We start from the raw sequence: 18272 nt of genomic DNA on the forward strand, positions 1-18272 counted from the left end.
CTGTAGTCCCAGCTACTCGGGAGGCTGAGGCAGGAGGATCGCTTGAGCCCAGGAGTTTGAGGTTGCTGTGAGCTAGGCTGATGCCACAGCACTCTAGCCTGGGCAACAGAGTGAGACTCTGTCTCAAAAAAAAAAGAGTGACACAGGGTGGAAAGGAAAATGATGATTCCATGGGCACTGATCATTGGATCTTTTTCTCCTTGAAAGGAAACCTTTGGAATATTAATTTTACCATTTCTTTTCTATTATTAAGCACTTAGCTTCTAAGGATCAGGTGCGTGCTGACCCAAGGAGGCAGACCTGGCCTGGGTTCTTAGCAGTGCCCCCTCAGGGGTATGGTGGGAGGACTCACTCAGGGCCCAGGAACTCTGGTGTGGTTTCCAGTCTTATATTCCACATTCTCTTACTTATGAACTACTGTCCTGCTTTCCTGGATTTGCTAGTCTTTTTCACACCTCATGCTTTCGTTCTGCTGTTTCCATCACTCTGGAGTATACTTTTCCTGCTTGTCTGCCTGATGAGATGCTATGATCTTCAAACATGGCCTAATTAAAGCTTTCTCTGATTCCTCTAGGCTGAGTTATTTGTTTTTTGCTTATAGTTTCTAAACTGTAACTCGCCTGTTCCCATCACTAATTCTGCTTGGTATGGTGACATTGTCATCTGGTGTTGCCAGAAAGACTCATCTTTAAAGAGTTGTATTTATTTCCAGGACCTAGTATTAGATTACCTGACATGCAGCAATTACGAACTCTTTTATTACTCTGTGTCCAAACCTTTAGGTAAGTTTTAGCATGGCCTTACCAAAAAAACAGGCAGCTTTGCAGTTGGCCTTAAAGATATTCTCTGGTGTCATCAAGGAAAAAGAAATGCAGAGCAGAGTGCGCGCATTTAGAAATGTGCAAGGTAAGCTACCTCTCTGAGATGGTGCTGCCACTCCATTGGGACTGACTCACCTTCTTGGTGGCCTGTTTTTGAAGAGGATGACAGATATGTTTAGAAACAATAAGCCTGTTCACCAATAGCTTCCCCAAACCTTGTAGACTGATATAGTTCACAAATTCATTGATAGCACTAGCCTGATGAGGTACCAAGCATGCTACTGCCTATTTGATATGACTGAAAGAATATAGCTTTTTCAACTGAGCTGCCTTTAAATTACAGATACCTGTTTTTGGAATATCAATCAGGAGTTTTCTATGGGAGATGCATATTGCTATCAGTTCAATTCTGCCTTTTCAACTCCCCAATCCATTTCTAATCATTATGAAACAGCACTCTTATTCCTAAAAGGTGCAATAAAATGTAATGGAAAAGAAATTTTAAGGAGCACAAATGTAAAGAAATTGTTTTTGTAAAATGTGTAGTAAGGCATTATTAATTAGAAGCTTACCAAATGATCATATTTTGGCCTAAATTTCATTCTTACACTAGCTATAAAAGCAAGTTGTGCTATAAAAGTTGACAAACAGATGCTAGGGGGCTTCAATAACCTACTTAAGAGGACAGACTCTTTTGAAATACTTGAGTAATACCAATTTGGAAAAAAACTGATATGCCAATTAAGAGGCTTTTATTTAGTAAAGCAGGCACAATTGGATATTTATTTCTTAATATATTGTTATTATGGTTTGGGTATTTTGTCTACTTGGCAATAATTACAATGAATTTGTTTTAAAATATTCCATATTTTCACCTTGTTAGCCCAAATTGCTAAGATATTGCCGTATTTAGTCATTTTGAAGGGGAGTGACTTCCTCAAAGTTTTCTTTTTTCCCTAGGCTATAGACTATTCTCCTTAGTGCAAAATGGCTGCTGAGTGCACGAAAAGAATACAAAAGACTTCAGTGAGAAGACGCTATGATCATTTGAGATTCTCCATCCCTTGGAAAATTCTCAAATTAGGCAATTTGATTTACCAAGCAGCTAACTAGACAAAGCAAAAGCCCATCGGCAGGGCTGCAAGTCTTATCGCACTTGTCCTTGGTTCCCAAGTTCCCTGAGCAGCAACACATCTTCATTGTCCCGGGTGATGCCCCTGCAGGGCTGTGAGCTTGTCCTCCAGGAGGGCTCTCATGCCAGGTGCAGCAGCCCAGGGAGCACTCACACAAGGTTCTGTCCGTCTTGTGAGTAGGAGCTGGGCCACCCATTAATGATTGTTCTCTCTGCTCCATCAACATAAAAGGTATCAAATCTAAGGTCAGATGGGGTTATAAGCCCCAGAGGAGTTTACAAGCCTTTGCTTTATCCTGCATTAATTGAGGACCAATATGTCTTGGATGTCTCTTATACTATACTGCAATTAGTAGGAAAAATTAGTACCATAATCACTCAAAGGTTTATGCATGGTGGTTTCAGGTGGTTAGGAGGTAGACGTGGAATTTGAGGATGTCTATCTAAGGGTTTGTGTCTTTTTTATCTCTCTGTTCCCTACTCTCTCTCCCTCCCTTGGGTTATTTGTATAATTATAATTGGAATTACTTGGCCTCCAAAATGATGTAGTTTCAACTTTATGGTCCAGCAGAAACTTCCCCATTGCTTAAACAGTTTTTCTCTCTGTAGCTAGAACTGTTTCACAAAGCAGTATGGTGCCACTGAGCTTCTAGAAGGAATGCAAGATGTTCATGATGTAAAAAAAGTAACTTATTAAAGAGAGCCCTAGTGGAACTATGGTAATGAGCTGAAGATTTCTCTAGAGGTCCGTTGCCTGTCTGATGACAACAGGAAACATCTTTCTAAACAAGGAGGTTTAAAATCTCCAAGGGGAGGTATGCTATTAAGTCATAGCATTTTTATTTCTTTCTGCTTAGCTCAATCAGCGGTGGCTGTGACTGTTTTTTCAGTGAAGTGAAACCTACCAACCCCAAAATCCTCCCAAGTTAAGCCTCTTGCTTTAGGTCTCTGTGGGGAGGCTTTAAGATCCAAAACAATTTTCAGACTTATTTAGGAAGTGGAACAACTAGAAATCACAGTGCTTTTTCCCCCCAAATATGAAGAAATATTGGCTTACTGAGATAAAAGTAACAAATTATAAATGTTGGCATAAGTCAAATGGAATCTAAAAATAAACTCTGATATATACTATTGGTAGCAGTAGCAAAGTTTAAGAAAAATTAGTAACAAAAGATTATTACTGAGAAATTTTAATTCATTAGCTTTTTTAAAATTCCTCTATGAGTCTGGGAAAAGATTGCTATTTTTCAATTTTACTGGTGGAATACCTAGCTGATTTTTGACATATCAGTGTTCCACTGGGCCATAATTTGACAGTTATTAGTACAAAATCATATTAACTATATTGTGCTCTAAGAATACTTTCGTAAAGTTAATGAAAATAGAGTGATTATGTCCTTCAATGTTGTATTCAAAGAGTTTGCTCTGATGGTTAGCTGAAAGGTAACCTTTCAGGTGAGGTGCAGGGAAATCTGACACTAGTTTCCTTGCATCGACTTCGTTCATGGGGAGAAGTGGCTGACATCCAGACCTGAGACTCCCACTGCAGAGTCATCACACAGTGAGGGCGGGGCCAGCCTGCCAGCAGGTGTTGGTATCACGCCTGTTTCATGCTGAGAGAACAGCATCACTGCTAATTCAGACAACAGAGATGATTATCAAGGCACTGACTTGAGAAGCAATATATACCAACACTGGAGGGGAAAGGGCTATTTATTTAGGAAAGTTCACCATCAAATCACTGGACAGGATAAACAACTCATGGAGAAAATCAACACTTATTACAATCAAAGGGGAATCCATTGTAATTTGCTGATTTCTCTAGACACACTCACTGTGATGTTGAACAAAACTCTTTCAAATATCCTCCACTGAATTAGCAACTGTGTTTGTGAAAAATCCACCTTTTTTTTGGTTGTCGTTGCTGATACCTCTTTCCATATTTTTCTGAATTATATTTAAGCATAATACAATGTATCTGATGTTAGCGAGGCATCAATTTAGCATTAATTTCTTTGGATGGAAATATGAGCCATATGTTTATGTTAGTAATAACAATACTATACAATATAATAATTTCTGAGCAGATTGATATATTTTCATCTAAAAGAGAGACTTCTGAGAGCTTGTATTCTTTTTTGAAGCATCAGCAACTTTCAATACAGAAGCCACAGAAGTTTTCTCATCTTATTTTATATTTCTTTACTGGTCTGACTCTGATTAGAGGTTCAAATAAAATTGTGATTCTTCTGTGCGTTGATTCTGCTAAAGCGTTCCTTGTTTGTCTCCTGGCACAGCAGCAACTGCAAGTAAATTAATTGTTACAAAGTTGTAGCAGAGCACTGCTTTGAGGTGGCTGTTACACTTGATTTCCAGATGGTTGAGTTTTTTTTTTTTTTTAATATACTCAACCTCACTTGGTAAATATATTTTCACAAAGGTACAGAGATCCAGTGAAGAAGCGCATCTTTCCAAGTGCTCTCATATGCACATAAACAGCTCCCATTTTGGGAGCCAGCAGGGGGCACGTAAAACAAAATGAGTAAAAAAAAAAAATTTGCACATAGAGTAATTTTAATCCATTCCATTTTTAAATACCACAATAAATTTAATTTTCACAATAAATTAAATAGCCATATTCAGTTTACAAAATAGAATTACTTAGTGCGAAACCAGTATTTACAACAATATACATTATGTACATGACATTTCTCTTTGTTGACATACATGGAAGTAAAAGGACATGACTTTCCGACGTGTGAGCGACATGCTACAAGCGACATCGTGGTTCATACGAGAAAACAACAGTGCAAAATCACCACAGGAACTTTGGAACAATGTCAATTTTGTGAGATAAGACATTCTTTTAAATAATAAGAAAATAGCATTTTCTGTTTTCATGGCACCAATTCAACATCTGAATTTAAAAGCCAGCTTTCCCTTAGAAAAAAATGCATAACTGGATCCTCTACTTCCTGAAGCTTCACAGCCATTGGTACATTTTCACACATTTCTCTTTTGGCTTAAATCTATGAAAATGGCGGGTGACAAATTCTGAATCAAAGGAAGACTAACTCTTTGAGAACAGCTGAAGTCACTTTTCCCCAATACCATCATCTCTTCTTTTTTGTAAATAGCTTAAAAGATGCAACTATGCAGACAGCAATTTTTTTGTAAATTTTCCGTAGGAAGAGAACTGATCTTATATTTGGTCACACACTGTGTATGTACAAGTATACATGGAAAAATGACTTGGATAGCTATGTCTAGGAAAAGTGCATAATAATCTAGAGGAGACACTGTGTGTCTCCAGGCACAACACATAGTGTTGTACAACATATTATTTTAGGGCCAGTTCAATGTCCTTCCAGTGATCTGGTAAAATTTTTGATTAAAAGGGTGAAAGAATTTGCGCAATTTGGTAATGACAGAGGGGTCCACCTCTGGATGAATGCGCCCCTTGCTGCCCGCCAGGCACTTATTAAAGATAATGTTAAATCGCAAGCAGTAAAACCCTCTGGTAGCATTGAAATATAAATTGTATTGACTTATCCTTGGAGGAAGATTTAGGAACTTCTCCACGAGCTGAAGTTCTGGCAGAGGTTCCGTGATGAGGCGATCTCCATCGACGATGTGAAATTGTTCAATTGGAAAGTATTTCAACCACCTTTCCAGATGTTTGGTGTAGATGCTCGTTCTTACTGCCTTGTATTTTGTGTTCACTTCGCAGGTATTAGGGTCTATGGCCAGCTTCTCAAACTTGTAATAAGTTTTGTTCTTCCTCTCCTTCCCCTCTAGCACCTGAGTGTAATCAGAAATAGCTCTTGTGGTTGGCTCCCTGACAATGATCAACAGCTTGATGGATGAGTTCATTTTGTAAATCCTTTCCGGAACCTCCTCTGTGATGAAATATGCTGGGCTCTTTTCAATTGTGATTTGCTGAGGATAGGAAAAAGGCATCTTTTTCCTATACCATTCAATGCCCTTGGCATAATTCTCATCATTATCAAAAAAGTGGATTTCTTGGGAGGCTTTGACCACTGCCGGATGGAGGTTCAGCATTTCAAGCAGGGCTCTTGTGCCTCCTTTCCTCACCCCAATAATAATGGCCTTGGGGAGCTGCTGTACCAGGTCATGGAGGCGAACCTGCTCCTTGGATGCGTTGTTGCTCTTCCGGAACTCGTGCAGCAGGCCACGCTTAAACTGCAGGGCACGGAGTGGGAATTCCGCCTGACTGCGGGCTCCACTGAATCGGCCTTCAATAGGGCAAATGGGCTGTAGCCTGCAAGTGACAGAGAGACACTTTAAGCAGCTTGTTGCAATGAACTTCTCATTTTTCTGGTTCTCCAGTCAGACTAAGACTTTAAATGCATAAATAAGACTGCTGGTTCCCAGCCTGCTGCAATCCATAATGAACGTATGTTTGGGAAATTTTATTTTAAGCAACCCTGTATTAAATGGAGCACACATAATTGATGAGGTTTTTTTTTTTATTAGTGCTCCTTAAAATTTTTATTCACCAAGCACTTAATTGACTACAGCATGTACTTATGTTCACAGTACAGGATAGACAAGTGACACCAGCCATACTAACAGCTTTTTAACAGCTCGCCAGTTAAAATCATTTAGAAAACATGAAAGATGGAAGATTATAATCTTCAGCATGGAGGCTGAAGGGCAGCTAGGAGACCATGTGTTTCAGGTTTCATGTGGTATTATTTTCTTGCAGCTCAGCAGCACTCACAGGGCTCTTAAAAATCTTTAAGACATAATCTGAAAAAAGGTCCCAATCTCTGCCCTTGGCTGATTGCATCATCAACCTGCAAACTTCCAATCATGGCACTTGCTGAGCTTTTCCTTCTATGAGAATCTCTGCCCTTGGCCTTGGGGATAGCCAGAAGAGTACTGTATTTCTTCTGCCTCTCTTTCTCTTTGTATCTAAAGAGGTCAGGATTACGTTTTCACTTTGCTGAATGTAGGAACAAACCCAATTTCACCTACCACACCTTGGACCAGAAATCAATAAGACCTTGACAGGCTGGAAACCTCAGTTCCTCATTGCCAAGCCCATTTAAATCAGACCCAAGCTCATAAAGAAAGGAATGCAATGGGTACAGTCAGAAAGGAGGATTTCCATTTTAATATTATCCTGAATAATGAAAAACCACCTCTGCTTTTCTCAGGAAGAAAGATGTGGTAACAGTCACAATGATATTAGATTGGAGTGACTGTTTAATTTGGCATGGCAAATATATATGGTTGGCACATTAAGTTTCCTTTTATGTATAGTCTTAAACTGAACTGAAATTTATTATAATTACCCTAAGTTGATCAGAGGAGGTATTTTAGCCTTCTTGGTAAAAGGAGATAATATCAGTCAAAATGGCTGTGAAACCAATTTTTCAATTGAAAGCTTCTAGTTATCCTAATAATTTGGAGTCTGTGTCTCCCTCTCTGTGGCAATGAGGCTGTTGCTTACTTTTCCCATTGCATCTTTCTTGTCTTCTGAGATGAGAAACAAGCTCAAGGTCATGCCCAGCCTGTTCTGTAGAATTGAGGGAATGGTCTTGGTCTGTGCTCTGTTTAAACAGCTATCTATCATAATGCTTAAGGAGAAATATAAACATATATTACTTTTTTGTGGTGTTTGTGTTTTATGATTTTTTTTTATTTTGAGACAGAGTCTCGCTTTGTCACCCTGGGCTAGAGTACAGTGGTATTCTCATAGCTCACTGCAAGCTCAAACTCCTAGCCTCAAGCAATCCTTCTGCCTCAGCCTCCAGAGTGGCTGCGTCTACAGGTACCTGCCACTATGACTGGTTAATTTGTTGTGGAGACGGGGTCTTGCTCTTGCTCTTGCTCAGGCTGGTCTTGAACTGCTGACCTCAAGTGATCCTCCTGCCTTGGCCTCCCAGAGTGCTAGGATTACAGGTGTGAGCCACTGCCACTGTCCTGTCTTTTATGATTTTTAAAACAATTCAGGCTCATTGTAGAAAGTGTGAAAATATAGAAAATTATTTTTTTAAAATGGAGTTTACCACAGTTAATATTTTAGAGAAACAGGGATTTTGTTTTTATACATTTGTTAATGGTATTAATATAAATGGGAGATATAAAATTATCAACAGATACTTAGTCACAGATGTTTTTCATGTGACATTGATTGGGATATCACAAATTCATACTGCAGCTCTTCTTGGGTTCTGTTGAGAATTAAACCCTAATTCCCTAAGGCATCCATTGATGAATTTCTCTCCTACTTGCCTAGAACAATTCTAGAATTTCCTTGGGAGAACTGAGGAGCTAGTCACTCATTCCGTAGGACTTAATTCTCTCATAGAACCCTGGCTGAAAGAGAATGGCATAAATAGTCTCTTCCCTGTTTGAGCTGGAATGGAATTTCTGTACCTCTAGAAAGGGCCATTTTCCTTCTTTACTTCCTTCCTCTTTCTACCTTCTACCCTGGGAGATCATACCCTGACAAATAATCACCTTTTTAGACTTCCTCCCTCAAGATAGGATATGAAGACAGGAGAAAATATCACACTTTTTCTCACTTCCTGAAGAGTAGATTCTGAGCATGGGTCCCAGATCAAAAAGCATACCATTTTAGGATTGGAATGGCCAGTAGAGTAACCTCTACCTCCCTCCAGAGAACAGGGTCTTCAGTTACAGGAGGGTTGGCCTAAGTACGCATGTGTCAATTTTGGACATAATCTGCTCACACTCGCAAGTGAGAGGCTTTGAGAAAGACCACCAAGCAATCCAATTCCTTATCAAAGCTGTCCCCTTAGAGACCAGAGCCTGGGTTGAAAATGAAAAGAATCATCAACTAAATAATGAATGTGTTAATGATCATTACATTGACTACTCAATAAAAAGTAAATGACTGGAAACTAATTAAAAGTGTTGGGAAGAGCTGGATATAAAAGTTTCATTATGGACATAGGACAATGGTGTCACCTCAAGGCTTCTTGCTAATAATCAATCGCTACTTTGGGAAACTACTTGAAATCAGTCATAAGCTCTGATTATAATTTTCCTGTAGGTAACAACTAGCGAGTGGGACATTTACTCAGGAATTTTTAAGCATCAAAGGAGTTACTTTACCAGTCAAAATTTAAACTGGCTGAAGGAAAACAAAGATCACTGTTACATTATTTCTAAATATCCAATAATAAGGTCTACAGGCTTAAATTTTGTCAGGAAAAGGAAAACCGAAAGGAAGATATTTTCATTTTAAAGTGTGGCTGCATTTTCACTGACAATGAGAACTGAACTCATGGAGAACATACTTCAGTCTTTTCAGTGCAAGAAATTAATTTTAAAGGGCAAAGAAGAAAGCTTCACGTTTCAGATATTAACTTCTCTGTCCTTGCCAATCATACTAGGCATAGAACCGTCCAGAAACATTTAACGTGAAGCGAGCTGATGTTGCTGGGACTTCTGCAGGTCCAGTACCTCTCAACTGTTTGCCTTTTAAGGGCTACACTCTAGCTCTGTAATTTTCCCTCCGTGGGTTTCCCATTGCTTTCTGGGCAATTATTCTGAGCGACAGCCTCTTTGTCTGATACGTTCAGGTCCTGAAAACCAGAGCTAATTAACACAGTTAAAACTCCCCATGCCTGCAGCCATCTTTCTGGGACAATGGATTGCAAACTTGATGAGCTCCTTTCCAGGCTCATACATAATCTTACTGCTCCTGATAGCACATTAATTGTCCACTCATAAATTTCAAAATGAAGATACATAGATACATCATCACTGTTTTGCTACAGCTAGAGGTCAACACCAGATGCACGCAGACCACATTGAGCTCTAGTAAATGATATTTTTACTGTACACAGCTTTATCCCTTCCCTGCCAACAAGTGTCAATGCACATAGAATATAAATGGATCTTGACAGAACACCTTGGTTTGAGCAACTTGGATCTCTTTCTTTTAAAGTCTCGATAAATCAAAATCAATACTGCAGAAAAGCATGTTTCTTGGGATTTTGAGGGAGAAAAACAGACGGATAGACTTAAAATTATTAAGTCTAATATTAATATGTCCTAAGGAAGTTTATATCAAGATTTACTTAAAGTCACATGGGCATAGCATGTTTAATCACCCACCTATCCAAGCTCCCAACTCTGGCAACTAGATACAGGAGACTCCCAACGGCAAGGCTTCCCAGCACCAGGAGCTTCTGTCTCAGCCACGCCTGCTGTTTGAATAGCATGGCCCTCCATCAACCTTCAGGACGGCTGCAGCCTGAGGGATGGGACAGAAGGGCTCATTAGTGGTCATCTCTTATGGGCTCTGTTGATTGTCACAAAGCCAACCAGAGGCAGGACAACAGGTGATTGAGTGACACTGCCCAAAGAACAGATCCCACACCAACTTTTATGATTTTTACGGTGTAATTGGTATTTAGCAAAACTTACCTTTCTTTTCTTGGCCTGTGTTATAACATCAAATACTAAATCTTAGCGGCAGATACTAACAAGACAGAATCTGTTAGACAACTTCAAAGTAAATGAAAATGCATATATTATAACATATATAATATATTCTATATAAAACATTTAAATATTTTTGGTAAATTATTCAAGGAATACTGATAAAATGAGCAACTTACCAGCAGGGCAACGATAAACTGAAGGCTCTGTTTCAGAATAACAGGGCAAAAGTTGCAATCTCAGTTCTGTAAATTATCATTTTGGGCATTACGATGACATATTTTACTTAGATATTTTTGTTTCATTTTTGTCTCAGTTGTGAATGGAGGACAGGATGAGATCAAAGTGATTTCTTTCCTTACTGAAGTTGTCAGTAGTAACTATCAGGCTCTCACATGTCTGAGGGCCTGGCTCTGGGGAACCTGGTGTTTTCCTTCATGTCCTCTGCCCAGTTCTGGATTCTGAAAACATGCTCAGACGGGATGCTCCTGCTAGGTGACCTCTCCCCGGGCTTTCAACGAGTTTAAACAGGTTTGGTGATATCGGTCTCACTCTTACATCATGAAAGCGGCTTTACCTGGAAGCTTTGTTCTTGTATACCTAAAATAGACCAGTTGAGGAGTGTAGGGCTTTACTGGTGCTGTTATTAAATTTTGGGGGAAAAAATGCAAGCTTCCAATTCAGCCTTTCTTATTAAAAATAAATCCAATCTTCCTTTCAAGATAAGATTGTTTGCTTCTTATTGAAACTCAAAATAGTAACCCGAGGAAACAGAAGCTATAGCAAAGAGTTGTGGTTAGAAATGTTTTGCTGCCGTGGTATCTCCATATTTGCTCTGTGAAAAAGGGATATACTAGGATGGATTGATTGATGTATCCACACTCGTTCATCAAGAAATAACTAAGCACCAATAGTGTTTTCAGCTATTATACTAGGTTTATAGCAGATTCCAAAAAAGATCCTGTAAGAATATTAGTCATTGGAAAACTGATAATGTGATTAGGGAATCATGGAGCAACCAGAGAACACAACCCAATTCCTGATAATGTATGAATAAATGTTGGGGAAAGAAAATTAAGGAAAAGGTGAGAAAATGTGGGCATGGGAATGCTTTTTTTTGTGGAATGTACTGCATGGATTGGTGAAGAGGCTGTAAGAGGGCATCCCAAGAGGAGATAAGAGCAGCATTCATCCAACACACAGTCGACAAATATTTATGGAACACGCCTCATGTGCTAGACCATGTTGTGTTGTGGGTGCCACGGAGAATAGCGGTCAACTAAAAAGACATGGGTCCTGCCCCGTGGGAGTCCACAATCTAGTGGGGAAGACAGACAGTAAGCCAGGAAATCTATTAATATATATAGGATTAATATGTACTTACAAATTATAATGCATGTGAGCCAGTAAATCCTGCATATAGGATTTATGTATACTTGCAAGTTGCAGGAAATGGGACAAAGGAAAATTACAGGATCCAGTGAGAAAGGGTAACAGGAAGAACCTACTTCAGTCCTTCCTGAAGAAGTGACACTTGGGCCGACACCTGGAGGAGCAGGAGCAAGGAGGCAGGAGTAAGGCAAAGTAGATTTCTGGCAGAGGAACCAGCACACACAAAGGGGCTGAGGAGGGAAAATGCTTGGCTGGTTTGCGAAGTGAAGGGGGGCAGGTGTGGCTGGACAGAGGGATTGAGGGGCCGAGAGGAAAGTCCGGAGTGAAAGTAAACAGCCAGCAATGCGAGAGGGTGTTCGCAGGGGACTGGGCCAACCTGCAGTTTTGACTAAGTCAGGGCTGCCTTATGTTTAGGTAAAACGGAGAAGGGAAAGGGGAAAGAAAGTGAGGTTTATTGACGCCTCTTGTGTGGCAAGGACATTGTCCAGGTGGTAGTTCAGGAAACTGTCTGAAAAGCCCTATGAGGTAGATGGAGTTATTTTCATTTCACAGACGGGCAAAGTGAAGCTCACAGTTTTCTCTAGCTCGCCTGAAGTCACACAAGGGCCAGGTAATGTGAAGGCAAAGGCGGTAACCTATGTAACGTGACTCAGAGCTTCACTGAAAGAACCAACCTCCTATCTCCAGGTTGACATCTGAAGTCCTCAGTTAGACCCACATGCCTTTAGCACAGGGCTTTGACCCCCATTGAAACACAAATACAGCAACGGGGTGGCAGAGAGAAAACTGTGTTCAAGACCCCCAATTAAGTTCTCCCCTTGGTAGCTCTGTGGTCTTGAGGTTAGAGTCTCTGGGCCTTTCTTTCCATAGCTATAAGATGGGGACCATCTCTGGCCTCCCTACTCCACAGAGCTGTAGAAAGAATAAAATTAGGTTTCTGTAAACGATATCACTATACAAAGGCTTGCGTGTCATTTGTACCTTAGTGTGAATGAATTTAATGTGCATTCATGGATGAGCAGTGTGAGAGAATAAAACTATTCTGTGGCTGAGCCGCAACTAGGAGAGACGGGAAAAGCAAAAGTAAAATGTGCTTGCCCCATGGTTTTAATGAGGGTCACCAGCCTCATCTAGAGGACCAATTCAAAGGAAATTATCTGGTTTCCTCTGCAATTTAAATGTAGTGCCCACACTCTCCTGCTCAAAACTACACTGCACAATGCATCATCTGCTTTCACCACCTCCTCAGCCCTCCCATCTGTCGTTAGTTCCAGTCTACCCATTCTTTAAGGTCTGACTATGTTGCAGTTCCTTTGAGAAGCCTTCTGCTGCTGTTGCTCCAGTCCACGATCATCCCCTACCTCCACTGAACTCTCGTTGTTCTTGCAGTCAAAACCACCATTAGGCATTTCATTGTTCAAAGTGTTTGATTAGTGTTAGCTGCTGCCTTCTTCTGTGTGTACTGTCATCTCCTAGCAATGGGCTAACGCGTTGACTGACTCAGTAGTACTAGAAAGGTTGCTGAAAGGTACTGAGTCCAGAATCTGTTTTGCCACATAAGCCAGTGGTTCTCTATTGCAAGCTTGAAAACAAGCCTGTTGCCACCCTCAGATTTTCCAATTCAATGGGCATGCATTAATTTTGTATCTATAATACCAGAACAAAATCACAAAACTTAATATCATTTTCTATCATCTTTTTTCTCTCTAGTCACCATCATCAGTAAAAATATTTCTCCTTAATTTCTTCTTGCCTTGTCCTGTCCAGGCACTTAGTGTCTCCCTTATTTCTTAACATTTGGGTATGTTCCCCACGTTCATTTCCTATGGCCTGGTACAGTATGAGTAATCTTCCTAATATAAGTTATTTTTCCCTCATCTATTTTTGGTTGTTCACTGGATCAAATCCAATCTCTTCCTCTTGAAAGGCCAGGCCCTTCCTTCTGACGTCCCAGCCTGGGTAGTCGGCTTCTTTCCCTGTCGCGTCGCTCCAGTGCTTGCTGGGCCAGCCTCTTCGCTGCTCTCCACATGCCTCCCCTCTCATCTCTGTGCCTTTCTCAGCTGCCTCTGTCTGCCCCTTCAAGACTCCCAGACCTTACGGATATCTGCCTAGGGAGGGCGCCCCTGGTGGATGTGGAACTTAGGGGCAACAATCCGAATACACTTTCCACTGGTGGGTGGGAATGGGTCATGTCCATTGTGTTAGATAATTGCAGGACCAAAAGGTAACAGGTGGGCTTGGTAATAAAAATGAGAAGCCATTTACTGATAGGGGGTGAGTGAGGTTGTAAAGTGACCTCATGGTTAAACTCTGTTCAAGGTGAGCAGGCAGGAAAAAGAAGAAAGAATGACAGAGCATGTGAAGGCTGCAGAGGAAGTGGTCCCCAATTTAGGGGACAACCACAACAAGACTGTCAGCCTCCTACCGCAATGCACATGTCATCTGGCGTACACTATTAAATCTGACTTTGTATGACTTTGTATGGCAATTTGTATTTTTTCTACTGCCATTGAGGATCTTTCAGTCCCAAAGGCCCCACCTAGAGATTCTCTCTTTGTGGTAAGTCCAGTTATTACCGTGGAGGTTTGGCTCTGTGGAATAAGCTACTACTGCTAGCCCAACTTTTCTGTGCCTGAGATGCCTTCAATATGCTCCTGCGGCCTTCTCTCTTTCTCTCATTTTTCTGAAGGCCTAATTTGGCCAGCCTTTTGTTTGCAGGGCAGGCCTTCTCCTGACACTGCCTCCTCCAGTTGTGGCAGGCCCATCACAGCCTCCAAAGTTGCTTCATGTCTGCTGCGACTCTGAGGAGAACTACAATTTCATTTGAGATCTCAACTAATATGAGTGAGTCGTCCATGGAGAAGTGCAAAGACCACTGGATTGGGAGTCAAAAGACCCTGAGCCACATTTTGGTTCGGTTTTATAGTGGAAACTTTCTGGGTTTTGTTTTCCTCATCTGTAAAATTATGGTAATAACGTCTACCTCACAGGATTGTTATGACATAAGCATTGAGTATGGCACTATAGGATAGAACTTTGTGAACATTTGGGCATTTTATAAAAATGAAGCATAATTTATATCTTCAGGAGGCAGATAAGTTCATTCTTGTAGTGCATTTTAAAGAGGAAAAGAGTAAAATGAATGCAGTTCTCATGAATAGCATAATTGGGTTGTGAAAAATATAAGCCCGTTTTAAAGTATAAATAACTTTTAATGGAAAATCCTGTTAAACATTAGAATACTAATGCTATATTTTTTGTTCAAAGCAAGATGGTGTGTATGTGCGTACACACACACACACACACACACACGCATGAAGTTAATACTTCCCTTGTTGAACCAAATCTGTTGGAATTTTTGAGAAAGAAGGAGGCCAAGCCAGCACTTTCTAGTGAGGCTCTCTAGGAGACAGGAAGTGAAATCTCATTCTGTTTTGTAATCAGCCTCAGACTATGTGCTAAGAGGCAGTATCATAGCAGCCCCTGAATAAACCTTCTTCAGAGGGGAAAAAAATATTTGGTTAATTTAACATTCAGGATACCTCTTTGATTTTCTATAACATCATGAAGTATTTAAGTCTGCCAGGATAGTGTCTCAAAAGCTGGGAAGTTGTTGCTTTGGGTCTAGGAATATAAGACAAAGAGAAGACACACACAATTCAATTCCTTACGGACAGTGCTGTTAAATTGAGCTTCTCCAACTCCAAAGTCCCTTCTTTTTATCTATGCCAGATTTAATGGTTATTTTAATAATCTTTCATCAGCGCAATCATACCGGTAATAGGCAATTTATATTAAATTAAAAATTTTTAAAAAGTTTATTATTTCTTTTTATATTAAAAAAGGTTAAAGACCTACAGTGACAGTTAAACCCTCCATCATCTCCAGTTTTTAATCTCTGTATCTTTCATTGTGTGTGCCAAGAACAGCGAAATTATAGTATCTTCAAACTACCAAGGCTTGAACAGACACGGTGTCTCAGCTGAACAAAACAGAGTATCTAAATAACAGAGTACGTGCCCAGAAACGACAAACTGTAGAGACATCTGGCTGTTTCTCTAAAGCAGCACTAAGCGAGAAAGGAGATGATTCCCTAGCTGAAACAAAGAAATAAGGGGATTCAAAAATAATAATAATAAAGATACGTTCAAGAGTTGCTCAAAGGCTTGTAGACATGGTTACCACAAGCCCCTGGTAGCAGTAAAAACAATAAGAGGAACAAGAGCAGCAAAGTTCATTAAAAATGACTGAACTTATACAGCAGAATTATTCCAAGGAAGGCATAACCCTCTTTTGAGTATTAGCTCATTTATCCCAGGCAATAGCCTTACGAGGTGGACAGGAACTACATTTATTGAGCACTAGGCTCTCTGTTACTTTCTTTTACATTTATTATCTCATAGAATACAACAGACCTGTGTACCATTGTCTGTTTTATCTCTGTTGATGGAAACTAAGCAGAGACATGAGCAGATGTTTTTACCAAGGGCTATGGCTGGTAAATACAGAAAGATCTAAATTCAGAAATATCTGACCCCAAAGAACATGGCCCCATGATTGAAGCTCCACTCATAGAGCACCAGATGCTCACCTGGGAGACTCTTAATAAATACTTGTTCATTGATTGATGAGCACAGACAAAAACCACTTAAGTCCACCCAAATTACCTGTCACCGAACCTTGAGGTAGAGAATGGGGCGGTGAAAAGGAGAGTAAAAGAGGAAAAAAGTTTCCATGGAAGGGCAAGTATTAATAAAAGGGACCATTTGGGTGGTTTGAATCTGTTGAAATCAGGGAGAAAATATTAATATCTGATGAAATCAGGGAGAAAATATTAGTAAGTAATGGTAATAATAAGCATAATGGAAGATAATGTTTTCAGCATTTACAATGTTTTTCTCATCTTCACCATGCCATTTACAATTAAAACTGACCAAAATCATGAGCATCCCACTTGTTCTCCCATAATTCAAGAACTAGCTTTGCTTTGAAGGATTCTGTAGATGATCACAATCACATTGGGTTTGACTGGCCCTTGTTGCTCACTCAGATTCTTATGTGCTGATCTCCACAAGATCTTGGTTATGTCTGTTCATTGCCGTCCCATTTCCACCCTGTCCCATGCTTCATCCCACAGCTCTTCCCCCTCAGTGTCTCAGTGAATGGCTCTGCATCTCGCCACCCAAATTACCTGGCTGCCCAAGCCAGAAACCTTGGAATCCATCATTCTTGGCTCCACTCCGCCACCCACGTCCAATCAGCCGGTGGGAGTCTACCTCCAGTACTGCTACAATCCACCTGCTTTTCTGCTGTCACTTGCGACTGCCTTGGTTCAGGCCATTGTCTTTCTTAGACTGACTTTAGGGGCTCCTAAATGGTTTCCCCACTATTAGTTTTGTTCCTTCCTCAATTTTTTCTCTGTACTGATGCCACAGTAGTCTTTCCAAATGGAAATTGGATCATACTGCCTCCAGGCTTAATATCCTTTCATGGGTCCCTATCATCCACAAAGTTTTAAGACCCTAAATTTATGCCCTTCCACTGCAACTCCACATAACCCCCAAGGCCTACATACATGAACTTCAATGCACAGAACAACTTGCGGCTCTTTTGAATAGGCCATGATCAGTTTTGCTTCAGGGCCTTTCTTCATAAGGTGTCCATTGCTTGGAAACACAAACTGTGCCTCATCTAACAGGTCCAGCAAATGGCATACCAACAGGCTGCCCCGTAGCACTACTGTGAGGAGTGAATGAGCATGTGCTGTTTGGCACATAGTAATAGAGTAAATGCCAGCCACACTGATGAATGTTTCCTTCTCTCTCCTCTCAGGAAGGAGATCTTAGGTTCTTATTTTAGGTCCCTTGGGGAAGTCTTTCTTGACCAACTAAGGCTGGCTTAGATGTTCCTCCTATGTGTCACCACAGCAACCTCTATTTAATTGTATTTAAACCAAATTGTAATCATTTACTTACTTGTGTGTCCCTCTCACTAGACTGTAAGTTCCATGAGATTAAGGAGTACGTCTTATTCATTATTGAATTAGCACTGGCGTTTAGGGTCATAGATGCTCAGTAAATAATTGCTGGATAATCAGATCTGTTATTTGGAATGAACTTTGGATATTGTCATAGCTGTGGCATCTGGATACCACATCTCTTTAGATAGTGGTAGGTTATCCTTGAATAGTACTTTGCAGGTTTACCAAGGGCTATCTGTGTACAAGTGACATCATTTTTAGCATATTTTTATTTTGAAAAAAATTGAGTGCTCATATATCCTTCATCTAGATTCGTCAATTGTTAATGTTTTGTCATATTTGCTTTGTCTTGAGATAGCTCAATATAAACACATATTATTTTTACTGAGCCATTTGAAAATAAGGGGCAGATGTCAACATTGCAGCATGTTAGAAGACCCTCACCCGATGCTCACATAGCCCTTTGACAAAAGTAAGGCAGTGGAGGTGAAATTGTTAGGTA

At 40.3% G+C, this 18272-nt stretch overlaps 1 protein-coding gene across 1 annotated transcript in view; it reads right to left on the bottom strand.

Annotated features, from left to right (window-relative positions):
• Positions 1-3639: 3639 nt before the first annotated feature.
• HS3ST5 (heparan sulfate (glucosamine) 3-O-sulfotransferase 5) overlaps positions 3640-18272 on the bottom strand; it is a 139397-nt gene continuing 124764 nt past the window's right edge. The window contains exons 2-3 of the mRNA XM_012645088.1: positions 10072-10210; positions 3640-6235 (exon numbers count right to left, since the gene is read on the bottom strand). Coding sequence (XP_012500542.1) covers positions 5299-6235; positions 10072-10178 — 1044 coding nt within the window. The 5' untranslated portion in view covers positions 10179-10210 and the 3' untranslated portion in view covers positions 3640-5298. The remainder of the gene's footprint in view (positions 6236-10071; positions 10211-18272) is intronic.

Source organism: Propithecus coquereli, unplaced genomic scaffold (assembly GCF_000956105.1).
Source record: "Propithecus coquereli isolate 6110/MARCELLA unplaced genomic scaffold, Pcoq_1.0 Scaffold225, whole genome shotgun sequence".
Taxonomy (NCBI): domain Eukaryota; kingdom Metazoa; phylum Chordata; class Mammalia; order Primates; family Indriidae; genus Propithecus; species Propithecus coquereli.